The sequence below is a fragment of the Chiloscyllium plagiosum genome, chromosome 7, assembly GCF_004010195.1.
Source record: "Chiloscyllium plagiosum isolate BGI_BamShark_2017 chromosome 7, ASM401019v2, whole genome shotgun sequence".
NCBI lineage: Eukaryota > Metazoa > Chordata > Chondrichthyes > Orectolobiformes > Hemiscylliidae > Chiloscyllium > Chiloscyllium plagiosum.
This window is the reverse complement of record NC_057716.1, coordinates 61,554,907-61,574,386: the sequence shown is the minus strand read 5'-3', so window position 1 is coordinate 61,574,386 and position 19,480 is coordinate 61,554,907. Positions and strand designations below refer to the sequence as shown.

At 38.2% G+C, this 19,480-nt stretch overlaps 1 protein-coding gene across 4 annotated transcripts in view; it reads left to right on the top strand.

Annotated features, from left to right (window-relative positions):
- Positions 1-12,526, top strand: part of LOC122551638 (potassium voltage-gated channel subfamily H member 7-like) — a 461,508-nt gene extending 448,982 nt beyond the window's left edge. For all 4 annotated transcript variants that reach the window (XM_043693876.1, XM_043693877.1, XM_043693875.1 and 1 more), the window contains 2 exons: positions 9,227-9,419; positions 11,273-12,526. In XM_043693876.1, coding sequence (XP_043549811.1) covers positions 9,227-9,419; positions 11,273-11,539 — 460 coding nt within the window. In that variant the 3' untranslated portion in view covers positions 11,540-12,526. The remainder of the gene's footprint in view (positions 1-9,226; positions 9,420-11,272) is intronic.
- Positions 12,527-19,480: the final 6,954 nt, after the last annotated feature.

The window sequence follows — 19,480 nt, the reverse complement described above, 5'->3', positions numbered from 1 at the left end:
GTCCAGCCCCAGCAGATATGACACTGTTCTGTGATAGTGCTCTGATACATCTTCAGTCTGCAGTATCACTGTACCTTGGCTCATCTTTAGGAAATGGTATCAACATTAGACTTAGGGCCTCCTTTAGCAACTTTGTATCCTAAGGGGGCCTTCAGCCATGACTTCTTTATGTGGAAGTTGTTCAGCTGCCACTGGAGGTCACTGCTGATTCTGGGCTTGTTAGTACATTTATTGCCGTCCAATTCCTCTGCACCCCTGTTGCTTCACAACCTCAGTGTCAATAATCCCTGCTGTGGGCCGCTTCCAGTGGTCATAGTTATAATGAACCTATGTGGGCAATATTAAAAGCAGACCAGGCGTTTAGTAATGTAAACCAGTCAGAACTCACATACACATAAATGACAGTACAGCATTGTTGGCAATACATTAAGAAACAGAGAATTTAAACAAGAAGGGCCATGTGTTGCCTGCACAATAGTGAGCCTATTCTGATGCTTGCAGAACAAGTCATGTCACACAAATACAGTTGGAGATTGCAATGTATCAAAGCTCCTGGATTGATATCAATGTCCTTGACTGACTACACTAGAACTGACCATACTCTTCCTTGATTGGTCAGAGGACTTCTCCTTTAGACTTTCAGACATGGTGATTAGTTCACAGTACTTGCAGACTGCTTTGCCACACAAACTTGTGTAACATGACTTAGCATGGTGTCGTCCAACATAGTCTAATCACTGTTGGCAACCATGGCAGTGTATCTGAATCGTGTCTTCAGTAAAAGGCAAGGAAAGACAGAACTATTGTGATGCTGTCAATTCTGAGAGAGGTGGTCATGCGCAGAAAAAACAAAACATAGATGCAGTGAGCATCCAAGTAGGCCCAAATGCGTGAGCACTAGAGAACTAAACTGGCACCACACTTAGTGTCCTGAGATATACCCTGTGTTATGCATGAGATGAATGTGCACAGAGGGACCTGGCAGCAGTATTACAATGAAAGCTCTTAGCATACTCCAGGATTTGGTACTGAAGTAGTGAATTATGTTATAAGTGAGTGAGTGAGAGTTGTACCGTGAGGGTGTGTCAACAGTGGTACATGTCCAGTGGCAACTTCCATGGACAAAGGATGTGGGAGGATGCCTTGAGCTGTTAGGATATGCTGGCCAAGATGGACCGAGGGCAGCAAGCAGTATACTGGAGAAGCCAGGTATCTGCTCAGACTTTAATGTCTGGAATTGTCACATTCTAGGAGAAATAGGAACCTGCATTTAAAAGAGAAAAGATTAAGTAAAAATGACATGTTAATATATACGAACAAATCTCTCACTACTTAGTAACAAGATTCGCAGCATCAAAACCTTGGGTGCAAAATCAGACCTTTTTCTCAACGTCAAGGATCTCATTTTGCTGAGCTTATTTTCCGAACTGACTCACAATTGGCTACATCTTACAGGAGCTGGGAAGATTCCACCCAATGTTGCGAGTTAGATATGACTCTGCTTCTGAATTCTTCAGGTTTTCTAGCATGGAATGTCTCCACCACTTTGTACATTATTGTTTTCATTTCAGATCTCCAGTATTTGCAGCACTTTGCTTTTATTTTGTTTGTTTCAAACCTGAGACCTTGTTAATTTTTAATCTCACTAATAGGGATTCACATTTCCTAGTGCCTGGTGCTATTGGGTATTAACAGCCTCAAAGGTGGGGATGGGATCCTTATCATTCTCATCAAAGTCAATGATGGCCACGTTCCATTTTGAAAGAAGTTTAGTTTTAACGTGCCTGTGGTATGTCCAGCAGTTTGTTACTTATAAGAGGCAAATAATGTTCGATGATTGAAATATAAACCTGAATTCCACTTTATATTGGATGTAGTCAGAGCTGGCACCATGCAAGTTCTAATCAGATCCAAAACATTAAAGAGAAAGTAACGCAGCCAAAATGTGTTTCTAATTAATTTTTTTGGTGGGGGGAGGTGGGGGCTGCGGTTGGCTGAGCAGAAATGTTTGACTGGATGCTTTAAAACTAACCAAGACTGCTTTACTTCCATTTATTTATTGTTGCCACATGTACCTAAGTACAATGAAAAGTTTTGCTTTGTGAGCAGTTCAGGCAGATCATAACATACAAGGTCAGAAGGTGTTTAGACAAAACAAGGCATACAAGGTTACGGCTGTACATGAGGTGCAGAAAGCAAGTTCAACATTAGATTTAAAGTGAAAGATATCCAATAACAGCAGGGAAGGAGCTGTCTTGAACCTGTTGGTATACATGTTTAAGCTTCTGTATCTCCTGACTGATGGAAGAGTTCGGAAGAGAGCATTACCAGTTTGGGAAGGCTGTTGATGATGTTGGCTGCCTTTCTGTGGCAACGAGAAGTATAGATGGAGTCCATGGATGGGAGGTTGGCTTGTGTGATGGTCTGAGCTGTGTACATAACTTCCTGTATTTTCTTACAGTTATGGACAGAGCAGTTACCATACCAAGCCAGTATGCACTTAAATAGAATGCTTTTTATGGTGCAACTGTAGACGTTGGGGAGGCTCCTCATGAACATGCCAAATTTCCTAACCCTCCTGAGGAAGAAGAGATGTTGTGCCTTCTTCATTGTCGCATCAGCATGGGAGGTCCAGGATAGATTGTTGGTTATTGTCACTCCCAGGAATTCAACCCTCTCCACCTCAGCTCCACTGATGTAGATAGGGACACGCCCTCTTCCATTCTTCCTGAAGTCCATGATCAGTTCTTTAGTTTTACTGCTGCCCATCCCGACATCCCCAACCCCCTCCCACCAACCACTGTGCTTTTTGACATGATGGCAACTTTGTTGGCAAGTGAGTGTGCCCAGTTTTGGCTGGGAGCTGAATTAAAAGTGACTTTTTGTATATGAGGAGACATGTTTGCTCCAAGTATGCATGGCTGGTCCACAAACATTGCCAATCCATTCCCAAAAGATCTTCTACCCATGTAGTATTAGCTGGTGCTGAGCAAAGGCCTAACATCTGCTTGAGCTTGGAATGATTGAAGAGAATTATTCTAGACTGCATTAAAGAACACAACACGGGAGATTATTACCTGAAGTTAAGGACAATTATTAAAAATAATTTATTCAATGTTAATTTATTTTAATAATTAGAGTTTAGTTGTGGAAAATGGGATAAATAATTTAAAGAAACCAATGCATATTGTGTTTAAAAGGTTGAGACCAGGTTGACATAGAAGTGTAACAGTTAGGAAGGTGAGACCTATAAAACATCATGGAGGATTACTTGGTTGGATAATTGCATTGAGACAAAATGTCTAAAGTATTAGCAAAGAACTGCAATCCGGAATTTTTTTTTTGTGTTGGGAGTAAGAGCTAAATTACTTTTAAAGCATTCATTGAATATTTAAAGATCAGAAAGCATCATGAGATTGAAAATGAAACTAAAGAAGAGAATTAATTAACTGAAAGATAGTTTGAGGACAGCCCAGAGCATGGAAGTGAATGAAATTTTGGAAAGTTCATTAGCTTTATGTTATGTCTGCATTTACAGAAAGAGTTAGTTGAAGTCTGGACTTGATGTGGTTTGCAGTTCTGCAAGACCTTAGCCAAAATAAATGACTGTTAGAGAGACCATGCTGCTCTTTTCTGTGAGCATCAGAAAATGCTAACTTCAACATTGATTGTATGGAATACAGATGAGGCTTGAGTTCAGTTTGAGTTTTGTCATGAAATAGAAGCTTGAAGATCACCTAGAATGAAGTTGCTGGGAGAATCTACAGTTGGGCTCACAGTGTCTTATTGCAAGTGAAAGTAATCAGCTGAATTAGCTTACAAGTATTGAAGAAGTATAAGGGTCTCAGAAAAATTAATATTTGGGGAAGTAAGAAGTAAATGTGTTGCTTATATAGTTAAAGAAATAAAAGAAATAGATGGAGGTGTAGGACATCTGTCTTCTCAAGCCTGCTCCACCATTCTATAAAATCATGTCTGACTATAAGACCAGGGCTCAATTCCTCAAAACTTTTAAATCTTTGATACTTCAAAAATATATTGACATTCTCTTTAAATACTTTCAGTGATTTAACTTCCACAACACTCTATGGTAGAGAATTCCAGATATTCATTACTCCATGAGAGAAAACAAATCTTTGCATCTCAGTTTTAAATGGATGTCCCTTTATTCTGCAACTATGTTTCCTAGCTTGAGATTTTCTCTGCAGTAGAGATATCTTCTCAACATCTACCATGTCAGACCCCCTCAAATATTGAGTGTTTCAATAAGATAAGCCCTCATTCTTATAAAATCTAATGAATAAAGGCCTAATCTTTTTGGACTAAAGGAACCCCTTCATCTGACCAGTCAACCTAATGAATCTATTTTATACTGTTCTCCATGCCAATGTATCCTTTCTTAAATATGGGGATCAGAACTATGCACAATGCTCCAGGTGTGGCCTCACCATTACCCTGTACATTTGTGGCATGATCTCCCTACTTTCAATCTCCAGTCCCCTAGCAATAAAGGCCAAAATTCCATTTGCTTTCTTAATTAATTGTTGCACCTATATGCAAGCCTTTGTGCTTCATATTCAAGAACACCAGATTCCATTGTGCTCCTTTTTATGAAGTCTTTCTTCATTTAAATTATAGCTTGTCTTTTGATTCTTCATCCAAAAGTGTAAGACCTCATAAAAGCTTGCCTTAAATTTCATCAACCAATTTTTTGTTCATTTACTCAATCAATCTATATTCCATTGTAGATTCCTTAGGTTCAAATCACATTGTGACTTCCAACCTATTTTTGTATCAATAGACAATTTGGATATGTTAGCCTCTGCATCCTAATCCAAATCATTAACATAGAACCTGGTTCCACAGGTCAGCGCAACATCGAGGGATGAAGGGTTTGTACTGCGCTGTAATGTTCTATGTTCTATGAAACATAGCAAGTTTACTGCACAGAAGGATGTTACTTGGCCATTGTGTCTGCATGGCTGATAAACAAACAAATAACCAACCTGAAACAATTGCACAGAGGCCAGAATCCCAACACCACGTCGCATTTTATTTACATGTGCACTGTACATGGGCTGTGATTATTCAGCTCAAAGCCATTCCCCAGACCATCTGAATCTGCTATTTATATCAGTCAGCCAGCACTCCCTGATTGGCCCAGGTTAACAACCCCAAGCAAGAATCTCACAGTCAATGAGAATCTCCTGGCCATGGTTTCAATCACTACACAACCTATTCTTATTTCCAGCATTTGGCTGTAGACCTGTATAGTAAAATTTCATCTTCACAGAATATAATATTCACAAAGAATTGAGGAGGGAATGTTTTATTCCTCATTTTTCTGTACCTGAATAATGCAGGATTGGTGGCCTAAACATAACCCCTATTAGAGTCCATAGTGAAGCCAATAATATGTGCCCATTCCTGGTGTTTAACATCTTCTGGAGGACACACTCTCCATCACTGCAAAAAATTCTTTCACCCTCGACATCCTCCAGAACAAGAAAACTCAGATTCTGAACAGCTTGTTACGTGAGATATTTACATTATAATGAAGACCAATGCAAAATATTAGTTCAAATTAACTGCAGTTTCCTTGTTCACCATTAGTGATTTCCCAATCACATTCTCCAAGCATCTCACACTTTCTTTAGCTACTCTCTTTTTATGTACCCATAGAAACTCTTCCCCTTTGTATCACTTTTTAAATCATCCTCTGCTGGTTACTAAAAAAAATCCCAATCCTCTGGCCCACCCCTGGTTTTCACCACTTTGCAATTCTTTAGTTTTGAATGGATGCTGTCCTTGTTAACCATGGATAGTTCATCCTTCTTGTCAAGTCCTTCTCTTTGTCTAAAATAAAGTTTTATTGAGTGCCACAATTAATGTGGGGTGGCACGGTGTCTCAGTGGTTAGCATTGCTGCCTCACAGCACCAGGGACCCGGGTTTGATTCCTGCCTCGGTCGACTGTGTGGAGTTTGCATGTTTTCCCCATGTCTGCATGGGTGTCTTCCGGGTGCTCCAGTTTCCTCCCACAATTCAAAGGTGTGCAGATCAGGTGAATTGGCCATAGAGTTAGGTGCATTAGTCAGGGGTAAATGTAGGGGAATGGATCTGGGTGCGTTACTCTTTGGAGGGTCGGTGTGGACTTGTTGGGCTGAAGGGCCTGTTTCCATACTGTAGGGAACCTAATCTAAATGTCTACTACTATTCATCCACTGACTTCCCCGTTATCCTAGTTTCTCAGCCCAATCTAGACAAGTCTTCATACCTCTGTAATTGCCCTTTTTAAGTTGAGGGCACTGGTTTGACACCCAAGTTGGTTCCCATCAACCATGTAGTGATCATTATCCCTAAGTGGATCCTTAACTACAAGATCTCTAATTAATCCTATCTCATTACACACTACTAGATCTAAAATATCTGTTCCTGAGTTAGTTGTGAAATGTACGGCTCTAAAAAAAACCTTGATACATTTTACAACTTTGTCTTCCATATGACCTTTGCCCATCTACTTTGATCAGTCAATATGCAGATTAAGACATTTTAAAGATATGAAGAAGTTCTGAAGAAGGGTCATTGGACCTGATATGTTAACTTTGCTTTCTGTCCACAGATGCTGCGAGATCTACTGAGTTTTTCCAGCAATTTCTATTTTTGTTCCTGGTTTCCAGCATTCACAGTTCTTTGGGGTTTTTTTCTCTGCATTAGCTATCAAGTCAAATTTGTTTATTTCCATTTGTTCTTTCAATTCATCTCTATTATTAAAAATACTGCATGTATTCAGATAGAGTCTTAAGTTTTGACTTTTTGCCATCAATATTTGTTCTGATTCTAATTTCTGTTGCAATTTACTGCTTATATTTCCTGCTGCTGCCTGTCATACTTTGCCTCTTTATTACCCTGCACCCTTTGCTCTTTCTTTTGTTTGTTTCTTCCATTTCCCTCCAAAGAACCCTGCACCCCCACCCAGCTGATTATTGTCAAGCCCCGTCTACAACCATAAATATACAATTTACTAGGATACTGGTTCCAACATGAAATGTGTCCCAATAGAACAGCACATTCTCTCCCCAGTACTAGTGGCAGTGCCCCATGAGTTTGAACTCATTTTGCCTACACCAGTATTTGAGTCATGCATTTAGCTTTCTAATTTTCTATACTCTATGTCAATTTACACATGACCCAGGTAATTTGAGATTGTTAACATTATGTTCCTGCTTTTAGATTAGCCCTGAGCTTCTTGTAATCTGTCTGCAGAACTTCTTTCCTAAATCTACCTGTGTTATTGATATCTACATGAACCATGATAACTGGATCCTTCCCCTGAGTTCCCGTTCAACCCAGATGTACTGAATCTTGGCACAAGCAAGGCAACAAAGCCTCATGTACTGTGTTTTTGTTGAAGAGAATGGTTCCATTACCCTATGCTATCCTTCAATACTACCGCATTTTGCTCTTCTCCAGCCACTTGAATGATGCTCTGTACTACATTGCTTCTTCTTCTCTGCAGTCTGTACCTGAGCAAGAACTTCATGTCTATTGGAGCAAAGGGTCTGTCTGAAGCTCCTCCAAAAATATACTGGGCCATGTTAACTTCCTTAACACAATCATAGCCTCCTGTTCCTAACTACAAAGTAAATTTAATGTAATTAATCTAAGGGGTGTGACTCTATCTTGAAACATGTCCAGGAGCTATCCTCTTCCCTGATGCAGCACAGTATCTGTAGTCCTAACTTCACTTATCAACTCTGAGCTGAAAATACAAGCCATAATGTTAAGTTAATCATGCTGTTTTTTTTATTTAATTCTTTCATATCTAATAAAGATTGCTTGTTTTCTTTTAAATGATGAAATGTTGGGAAAAGTTTTATTGGTCTAAAATTAAACATTCAGATTTAATTTCCAACATCTACAGGTACTAACCAGACAATAATAGTATCTGGTTAACAGCAAGTTGGTTTGAAAATTGATTACAGGGAACAAACATAGAGGAAAAGGCCATAGCAGTCTTTCAGGGTAGTTGAATTATGTAATGGTGTTCCTTGGGGCTCATTGCTACCACTCTTCATTGTATGTACCAACGATTTGGATATAAGCCAAGAGGGAATTGTATCTCTGTTTACAGATCATATTGAAATAGAAGATATAGTTAATTCTCTAAAAGGTCAAATGGAGAAGAAGTGGCAGTTACATTCACTGTCACTATGAGTGTAAAGAAAAGCAGTAATTATATTCCAAGTGGAAGTAGGCTCAATGCTGAGTAAAGCAGTATGTCATAGGAATGTGTTCATATAATGTTGCATCAGATATCTCAAATTGATAAGTCTTACAAAGAAAATGTAATAAAATTCTAGCTTTCAGTTCCAGAGGTATAAGATTAAAACAAAGCCAAAGATAGTGCTTAATCAAGTAAAATAAACTTTACTGAGCCCTCAGTTGAATTACTGTTTGCAGTTTTGGGATGCTGAGGCTTCAGAACTAGATGCAACAGAAAGCCACTTAAGTAACACAAATAAGTTGAAATACTAGACATGTTTTAAGTTATGAAATAATGGGACAAACTAGATTGAAGCAGACTGTTTCGACAGTTGAGAACTCGAAGATTAGTTTGCAGAGGTATAGCTTTAAGTGTAAGAGATATGGAACAGAGGAATGGAGAAATATCTTGAGGCAGAGATGAGAGGCCGTGGAATGCTTCAGAGTCAGTGGTTGATACAAAAACTAAATTAACAATAATGTTTAATTTAGACACTTGGATGAATGAAAAACAGTTAAGGTGATGGAGAAATAGGCTTGTAGGTATGATCAGAAAAGACCGTGTTTGGGCTCAAAGGCGTAATTTGGTGTAATATTTCTAAGCAAGTCCTATTAACAGGTAACCAAAGAAGCAGTTTGGTGGCCTGAAGACTGAGGTATTGTTTTATGTACATGCTGATTCCTAATGCAAAAAGTTGCAGAGAGAAGATTAAGAAGATTAAATTTATTTGCATAACATTACTTCAAGAGAGAACTGTTTTAATGATACATAGTTGAACATTTCTCAATGATTACATACAATATATCTTTATTTCATGGAATTTTTAAACAAGTAACAACTCAGCTCTTTATTATCATTAAAATCAGGTTTTTACATAATACTGACAAAAAGTAATTTGTTCTAAATATGTGTACAGAATGTAAGAAAGATACAAAAATTAAGCATACGGTGTTTTTTTTTAGGCTGGAAACACAACTGTCTACTGACATTCACACCGTCTTACAGTTACTGCAACGACAATCCATGTCAGGACCACCTGCATACAGTATGGTAACAGCCACAAGGGACTATCAAAGATCATCTGCAAGGATGGCACAGACTGTCCAACCAGTAGCATCTGTAAGGTCAGAACACAGCTTTCCAACAACACCACAGGTGAATATCCATATTGGATATTATGATTTAAACTTTCTAAAGGCCTGACCAAGAGCAATTCCATTATCTCAAGTAACTGGGGGAATGGAGGGTAGAAGTTGGCAATTTAAGCATGTGCCTACAGAAGATATGCTGGAAGATGGAATGGTAGGAAACAATTTATTTTTAAATTCCCACCTATTAAGCACATGCCATGATTTTTCTCTTTTAATCCTTCAGAGTATTACACCTAAAGGGGTTGAGGGGAATTTTCCATGAAATTGAGGTTCATGCAAGTGGTGAGCAAGTGCAGGGGTAGGCATACACTAAACCTTCCCTAAGGACATTAACTGGAGGTTTAATGAAATATATTTGGTGCCTTTTAGAGTGTATGTTCAAAATGTCAAAGCTGACCCTTTATCAGCAACACTTAAGTTACACTTTTCATTAAGCATAACAAATCACAGTATTTCATCAGCAGTTAATTAAGACCAATAATATTACCACTTCATGTCCTTAGGGTGGAAGGCATGAACTATTCCTCATTCCATCTACTTACACATATGTTTTTACACATCTAGAATTCTGCCTCACTCTTTCACACATGCTTCAAAAACTGGAACTGCAGTAAACTGCATCAATTCCTCAGCCAACCAAGTTCTGTAGTGGAGCACATGCCTCAATCCTCTCTTATCTATATTTTAGCCTAAAGCAAACAAGTTCTGATGAATGCCTATATGTTCAAGTGTTTGTGGTTGCTGACTGACCGAGAATTTTTAAGGCATTGATGATATTTATAACATTAAAGTGGTCAACTCATTTGTTTTCTGATTCTTTCTTTTATCCTGGATTAAATAGATTTTTTCTTTTCATTATTGTGCCTTCAGGTATTTAAGTCGAGAGTGTGGTGCTGGAAAAGCACAGCAGGTTAGGCAGCATCAGAGGAGCAGGAGAATCAACATTTTGGGCAAAAGCCCTTTATCTCCAGATGAAGGGCTTATGCCCGAAATGTCAACTATCCTACTCCTCAGATGCTGCCTGATCTGCTTTGTTTTTCTCGCGCACACTCTCGACTGATCTCCAGCATCTGCAGTCCTCATTTTCTCCTTTAGGTACTTAAGTAGATTCCACCAGTGATCACCATGTAGTATGTGTTACACAACCTGCTAATTGTTGAGCTACAGCACTGTCACCAATTCTCCTGTCTATTCTGTGAGTAAGGGCCTATTTTGTTAAAAGTGATAGAGGATAGACCACTCAGTTAGTAATTCTTAGCAAGAAGAAGCACTTGCCATAAAACCAAGCTGTAGTTTATTGTACAGTAGCAAAAGGTACATGTTGCATTGGTTAGTAACACATAATTACTAAAGCTATCCAGAACCACCAACGACATAGCTGATCTTATTGAAATCTCAAGCTAGACACCTCTTTCTCCACACAAGATTGTCTGAAGTCATTAGATTGACTGGACCCAAATGCAGTCTCTAACATTAACCCTTTCAGACCCATTATCTTATACAACACATGCCTTTAGCTAATATAATTGTGAATTTATCTTGATAACCTGAAGCTGGCTTTATTAAGGAGGATCCCACCATAGTCTGTCTTCTCCTGGTGAAATCCCCCTGAAACCTAGTATAATTCAGTTCCATCCTAGATTCCAGCATTACATTTGAATGCAGGAATTTCATTAACAAAAGTGTTAGCTGCAATAATCCTGGATCTCAAACTTGCAAGTTCTGCAATGGAAGACATATCTTCAAATGACTAATCAACAGTAACAAAAGTTCTGTATCCATTGCAAGTATAAGATCTGAAATATAATTTATGGTGATATTTCTATTTCAGATTTTATGTTTCCTTCTCTCTTTCAGAGTCCAGAATTTCCAGATTTTGAAAAATCCAAACTGAAATCCAAAGAGTCTTTGTCAAGTGGGGTTCATCTCAACACAATATCAGAAGATAATTTTGCCACATTTTTGGACCACGAACAAGAACAAAATTCACAGTCTCAACAGCAGCAGTCACCATCCTTTCTGTGTCCAGTGCGGCACCCTTCCTTACCGGACTCCTCGCTAAGTACCATGGGACTGCTGGGCCTTCATAGGCATCTGTCAGATCCTGGTCTTCCAGGCAAATAGCCAACTAATATTCTGCATTTCTGTAGGTTTGCTGCTTTGAGTGGCTGTTTTCCTATTTATGAATAGCATCCTCCATGTATGACTCAGGGGTCTACAATGATACTGTCATATGCAAAAGCACTGTAGATTCATATCAGCTCTGAGCTCACAATGTTAAAGTTCCTCTTTGATGATGATCTGAAAGCTTCAATAAGAATACATTTACAATGTCGCACTGCCAGTAATCTAAGGCACCTTAAGTGATAACAAGCCTGAAATGCATGCCATTACATTGGTTTCTGTGTTGCATGAATTTAGTTTGAACTCAAACTAGAGATTTCATGGGGTGGGGTGGGGGGGAGACAGAATGATGTCTGTTAATGTAAGTTTAACAGGCAAAGGCTGCAGTTCTGGTCTGAACTAGATATTATTACTTGAAATAACAGCTACTGTAAGCACACTGAGCTCATAGCTCTTTCAAATCTGTGGGAACTGTACATTTTGTGCTTAAAATAGCATCTGACCATTCCACTAAACTCAATTAGTTCATCTTATTTCTTTGTTTTCCGACATTGCTATTCTATGAAAGAATGGGAAAATATAATTGAATCTTCATAGTGAAGAAAAATACAATTCAAGTTGCATTATAGGAGTCTAGTATAGTAGTGGCCTGAAAGACAGGCATACAAGTATGGAATTCAACTGTCATTTGTTTTTGAGCAAGACTTGACATATTTACTTTTAAAATCAAGTTATTGAAGGTCCATAAATCTAAAGTGCAATAAATATTTTCGTATATCTGATGCTTGGCTCACATGGTAACATATGTTTGCTTAAGGTTTTATTTTCTGAATACTCACAAACAAACTAATGCTAAATCATGAAGATAGGCAGCTCAGCAGATAGTTAGTTTAGTCGGTTATAAATTTACATAGTTACACAGCACAGAAACGGACCCTTTAGTCCAACCCATCCACGCTGACCAGATATCCAAAACTGATCTAGTCCCATTTGCCAGCATTTGGCCCACATGCCTTGAAACCCTTCCTATTTATATAATCCATCCAGATGCCTTTTAAATGTTGTGATTGTACCCACTTCCATCACTTCTTCTGGCAGTTTGTAAAATATGTGCAATTCTCTTTGTGTGAAAGATTTGCCCCTCAGGTCCTCTTTAAACATGTTCTCTCTCACCTTAAACCTATGCCCCCTTCTTTTGGACTCCCCTGCCTTGGGAAAAAAGACTTTGGCTATTCACCTTATCCATGCCCCTCATGATTTTATAAACCTTTATTTAAAAAAAAACAGCCTATTCAACCTCTCCCTATAGCCCAATCCCAGCAACATCCTTGTAAATCTTCTTTCCTAATAACATCTTTCCTACAACAGGGAGACCAGATTTGAACACAGTATTCTATAAGTGACCTCACCAATGTCTTGTACAGCGACAACGTGACATCCCAACTCCAATACTCAAAGCAGTGACCAATAAAAGCAAGCATGCCGAATGCCTTCTTCATCATCTTGTTCAACTGTGACTCCACTTTCAAGGAACTATACACCTACACCCTTAGGTCTCTTTGTTTGGCAACACTCCCCAGTCTCCTATGATCAACCTGCCCTAACCTGCCTTACAAAAATGCAACAGCTCACATTTATCTAAATTAAACTCAGTCAGCCACCATCAGCCCTTTCACCAACCTGATAATCTTCTGATTATCTCAGAAGACCTGAGATAATCTTCTTCACTGTCAGTCCATCACCAATTTTGGGTCATCTGCAAACTTACTAATCATACCTCATTAATTCACATCCTAATCATTTATATAAATTACATAAAGCAGTGGACCCAGCACTGATCCTTTTAGCACACCATTGTTCACAGGTCTCCAGTCCAAAAAGCAACCCTCCACTGTCTCCCTCTCTCTCCTAACTTCAATCCAATTTTTTAATCTAATTGGCTAGCTCCCTCTGGACTCCATGTGATCCAACCTTGCTCATCAATCTACCATGCTTGTCAAATGCTTTGCTGAAGTCTATATCAGCAACATCTACTACTCTGGCCTCATCAATCTTCTTTGTCACTTCTAAAAGGCTCAACCAAGATATTGAGACACAATTTCTCATGCACAAAGCCATGTTGACTTTCTGTAAACATTCTCGGCTTTTCCAAATGGATGTAAACCCTGTACATCAGAATCCTCTCCAACAATTTACTCACCACTGACATCAGACTCACCAGTTTATAGTTCCCAGACATCTCCTTACAACCTTTCTTAAATAATGGCACCACATTAGCCAACCTCCAGTCTTCCAGAACCTCACCCATGGCTATCAATGATATAAATATCTCAACAAGGGGCCCCGCAATCTTTTCTTTAGCATTACACAAAGTTGTGGGATACACCTGATCAGTTCCAGAGGATTTATCCACCTTTGTGCATTTTAAGAAATCCAGAACCTCCTCTTCTCTAATACAAACACTTGTTAAGATATCACTATTTATTTCCCCAAGTTCTCTAGCTTACATGTGCTTCTCCACAGTAAATACTGATGTGAGATACTAGTTTAATATCTCATCCATCTCCTGTGGTTCCACACATTGATGGCCTTGTTGATCTTTAAGGGGCCCTATTCTCTCCCTAGTTACTTTTTATTCTTTAATATATTTGTAGAATCAATTTGGATTCTCCTTAACTCTATTTGCCAAAGCTAGCTTATTTCCCCTTTTGCCTTCCTGATTTCCCTTTTAAGTATATTGATCTACAGCAGGATATAGAGAAGCTGCAGAGCTGGGCAGAAAGGTGGCAAATGGAATTCAATGTAGCTAAGTGTGAGGTGATTCACTTTGGGAAGAATAACAAAAAGATGGGGTACTGGGCTAATGGTCGGATACTTGGTAGTGTGGATGAGCAGAGGGATCTTGGTGTCCATGTACACAGATCTCTGAAAGTTGCCACCCAGGTAAATAGTGCGGTGAGGAAGGCATATGGCGTGCTGGCTTTTATTGGTAGAGGAATTGAGTTCCGGAGCCCTGAAGTCAGGTATGAGCCCAGAGTGATACAATGGTTGGGATCTGAGATTTAGAGATGTGGTGTTTAATCAGTCTGGAGATATTGTTACATTTGGCAGGGTATGGCATTTAAATAAATATTCATTGTATATGTCTAGTTGTGTAATGTCATTACCATTCATATCGTTCATGGAATGCCCTGCCAGTAGCAGTGGTGGACTCTCCCTCTTTATGGGCATTTAAGCGGGCATTGGATAGGTATATGGAGGATAGTGGGTTAGTATAGGTTAGGTGGGCTTGAATCGGCGCAACATCGAGGGCCAAAGGGCCTGTACTGCGCTGTATTCTTCTATGTTCTATGTTCTATCATGCTCTTTACTCCTCTGGGGCTTCGCTTGATCCCAGCTATGCTGAAAATATTCGATCTTTTTCTTGATCTGAACCTCAAAATCTGTGGTCATCCAGCATTCCCTACACCGACCAACCTTGCCCTTCACCCTGGCAGAAATATACTGTCTTTGAACTCTCATCTCATTTTTGAAGACCTCCCACTTTCCAACTATCCCTTTACCTGTATATAGACTGTCCAATCAACTTCTGAAAGTTCTTGCCTAATTCTATCAAAATTGGCCTTACTCTTATTTAGAACCTCTTTTAGATCAGATCTATCATTTTTCATAACTATTTGAAAACTATAATAGAATTATGTTCACTAGTCCCAAAATATTCCTCCACTGACACCTCAGTCATTTGTCCTGCCTTATTTCCTAAGGGAAGGTCACACTTTGCTCTTTCTCTATTAAATACATTCATATATTGAATAAGAAAATTTTCTTGTACACACTTAACATTGTGACAGTTCAGTCTATGTTTGGAACTATCATTACAACCCAATTATTCTTATAGATATTTCAGATTTCCATGCATGCTTTCTTTTCAATTTCCTGCTGAATATTGGGGGATCTATAGTACAATTCTAATGTGGTGATCATCATTTTCTTATTTCTCAGTTCCATCTTTATAACTTCACTGCTCGTTTTCCCAGGAATACCTTCCCTAAGTACAGCCGCAATGTTATAGATTGGATTACTTACAGTGTGGAAACAGGCCCTTCGGTCCAACAAGTCCACACCGACCCACCGAAGCGCAACCCACCCAGACTCATTCCCCTACATTTATCCCTTCACCTAACACTACAGGCAATTTAGCATGGCCAATTCACCTATACTTTATCAAAAACATCATATCCCCTCCTCTCTCGTTTGTTAGTTATTCCAAGTTGGTTATTCCAAGTTGGTTATCCATTGATTAATATCACAAATCACTATAATAATATTAATGATTAAGAAACAGATTTTTTTTCTGATTTAATTGCTTCAAATATAAAAACTGTAAATTGCTTTTTATTCCATATTTGCAATAACATTATTGCACTTAAATACAATCTGAGTTTTACTAAAACTTTATTAAATAATATTATGAAGCATTACCAAGCATTAGAAGTGATGGCATTTCAATTTTCATTACCATCATAACTATTTTGAGTATTGTGAGCAAATGTCAAAGCATAAGATCTCCTAACGAGTTTAATGTTTCAATTATGTTGCTCTAAAATTCACCAAAGTAATTTGAAACTAAATATAGTAAAAACATATCAATGGCATTTTGAATGTGACTACAGAAGAAGAAGACAAATGTTAAAAATTCTAATTGTTAAATCATAATACTTAATAACAAATAAACACTTCAACTACTGTTAAATCCTTGTCCCTTCTGGAATTACAAAACTACTTCAGACTCGGAGCTGATAAGTAGAACAAATGTTATCTTTTGCAGTTTCCATAAGAGCATTCTTACCATATCATTGTATAATTTTACATAATTAGATTTCAGACACATTCTGTCAAAGCTTTTCATTTTGTACTCAGCAGAATAAGCAACAACAGTACCAATGTGTAAGGAGAATATTTAAGATCATAAGACATAGGAGCGGAAGTAAGGCCATTCGGCCCATCGAGTCCACTCCGCTATTCAATCATGGCTGATGGGCATTTCAACTCCACTTACCCGCATTCTCCCCGTAGCCCTTAATTCCTTGTGACATCAAGAATTTATCAATTTCTGCCTTGAAGACATTTAGCGTCCCAGCCTCCACTGCACTCTGTGGCAATGAATTCCACTCTCTGGCTGAAGAAATGTCTCCGCATTTCTGTTCTGAATTTACCCCCTCTAATTCTAAGGCTGTGTCCACGGTATGAGAGCAGAGTACTGATTCATTGGCAAGTAGATTCTGAATGGTTGATGCATTGCCAAGCAGCCTGGCAGCCGACTGTTAAACATAATTTCGATGATGTATTCTCTAAGGCAATATTTGTACTGATCAGAGTTTGCTTGCCAACCAGAGTTCTGCTCTCATACAGTAAAAACGTTATCTTACTTTTATATTGATATTCTTGCTGATGATCCTGATGGATGCAAGATGAAAAACTTTGACAAAATGTCTTTTTTTTTCAGCAATACCAAGTTATGTATTGACTAAATTATTGTTTAGATTATGGTTATCATCTTTCTGAGGATAGCTAGGAACTGTCATAACATCTGTAAATTTGGTAAAATGTTTTTATCCATTCAGAAAACATTAAATGGTGAAGCCATCTGTACTGAATTAGAAATACAAGAACAAAAGATTCACTTGACCAAGTTTGCCTGGTACCATCTTGGTGGTCACATAATACAATAATGGAATTGTTGACAGACCATAACAATACATTTCATTTCATTGGCCTGCAGTAGACCCAGACATTAGGTGAACAAAGTCTAATTGTGGAGAAACTTGGAAACCAAGTATTCAAATCCACTTCATGCTTTCTAACATATGACAGCTACCACATGCCATGTATCAAATTACTCATTTTCCCCTGCTCCCTAATATCTGTTGCTGAAAAAAAATTACCAATTTTCATTTGAATGACTCAATGCAAACAGCAAAAAAGGTTTTATTAGGGAGTCTATTCCATTGGTTAGGCATTTGGTTCAGAGATATGTTTTTGTAGATTAATTTTGAATTTGAATTTACTTTCAAACCCTAGCCCCCCACTTTCCAGTGTAGGTTGTGTTGTTTTGATTCTGCTGTTCTAAACCTGGTGAACTAGCTTAACATCATTTAAAATATTTTAAACCATAAAGACAGAATTTATATCAATTATTTTCTTGTGCTCAGTTTATATAATTGCTCCTTAAAATCCAACCCCTCGAATTGATTAACCATTCAGATTGCTCTCTTGTGCAGTTTTTTCAACAATACCGTTTACAATATTTTCTTACTGCTACTAAAACCAGAACTGTATACAGTATACTAGCATTAATACACAAGCCAGGATAAACTTTATAGTTCTATGTCTTGTTTTCCTGTAATAACTTCTTCCCTCATGGAAGAACTACTTGCAATGTCAAAGGTTTTTTTTTAAGTTCGATTCTGCCACTGCAATATGGAATTCTAATGTATAATTAAGAGGGAACTATTTCATAAAGGAGTGCTTGGAAAACTTTATTTCATTTGTGTTGAAACATAATGAATTACAGCCAATTGGAATTGCTTGCATCAGCATAACATGGAAGCTGCTGTCAGGATTCACTCCATTCTCACTCTTTGATTGTATTGCATGCATGATTTTGACAGATGGACATTTTTAACCTATCTGAAAGTTGCTAGTTGGCATTTGAAGATTTTGCAACTACACAATGTAACATAGCAATGCCCAAAATCAAATTTACATGCATATTCTTTGTTCACGGTGGCTCAGTGGTTAGCACAGTTGTCTGACAATATCAGGGACCACCTGTCTGTGTAGAGTTTGCACATTCTCCCTGTGTCTGTGTGGGTTTCCTTCAGGTGCTCTGGTTTCCTCCCAGAGTCCAAAGATGTGCAGGTTAGGTGGATTAGCCATGGGAAATCCAGGGTTACAGGGATAGGGTGGGTGTTTGGGTTGGTCTGGGTTGGATGCTCTTCAGAGGGGCAATGTGGATGAGATGGGCTGAATGGCCTGCTTCCACACTGTAGGGATTCTATAATTCTATGATTCTATGTAGCTACATTAAATTGACTGCAGGAAACATGTGCTGTTCACAAGTGAGACAGAACCGAGTGATATGGATTTCCACACTTCTATCCAAACCCTAGTGCCCTGGCAACTAATGTATGCATGGCATTTGGGACATAAAAAGTGCCCCAAATTATCAAAAAACCACATTACATAACTTTCAGGTGAATTCATTATAGAAATGATAAGTGACATTCTAGAGCCTGTGTTAAAAATGCACACTGCCAACTGGCCATGTTCATTTAAATATTGTGTGCACTTAAATTAATTAAATGTGCCTGTCTTTCCCTAAACATAAATTTAATAAGTTATTTTTCATCAAGGCAGTGACGCTTCAGCATTGAGGAAACGTAAATAACTGTTTTTAACGCTTCATTGTCTAATCATAAGAGATTTGGCTATCCTTTTATAGATACTTGGATTCAACAATTACGCCTGAACTCTGATGATCACCTGTGGTAGCTCATCAATTTAACTCCAATTCACTGAAGGGAGTTTTAAAATGGTAACCAAAGAACTGCTGAGTGGGGCATTAGATTCCCATGAAATATAAAAGATGTTATTTATCGTATTTATTATTTATCATAGTTGCTATTCTCTGGTTGTGCCATGGATAGAAATATGATATATACTTTAAAACAATTTCATGGAACCTTTAAAGGATTTTTGATTGTCAAAGTAAATTGTTTCATTGAGAATTAAATCATAGTTATTACTACAATTTTAACGATTTCCATCTCATATATTCAGAAAAACTTACTGTGTAGTGTCTTATGTCCTGCATTACAATAAGCTATAATGTAATATACATAACGGTTTAAAAATCATTTTTCCACTCAAACATTCATT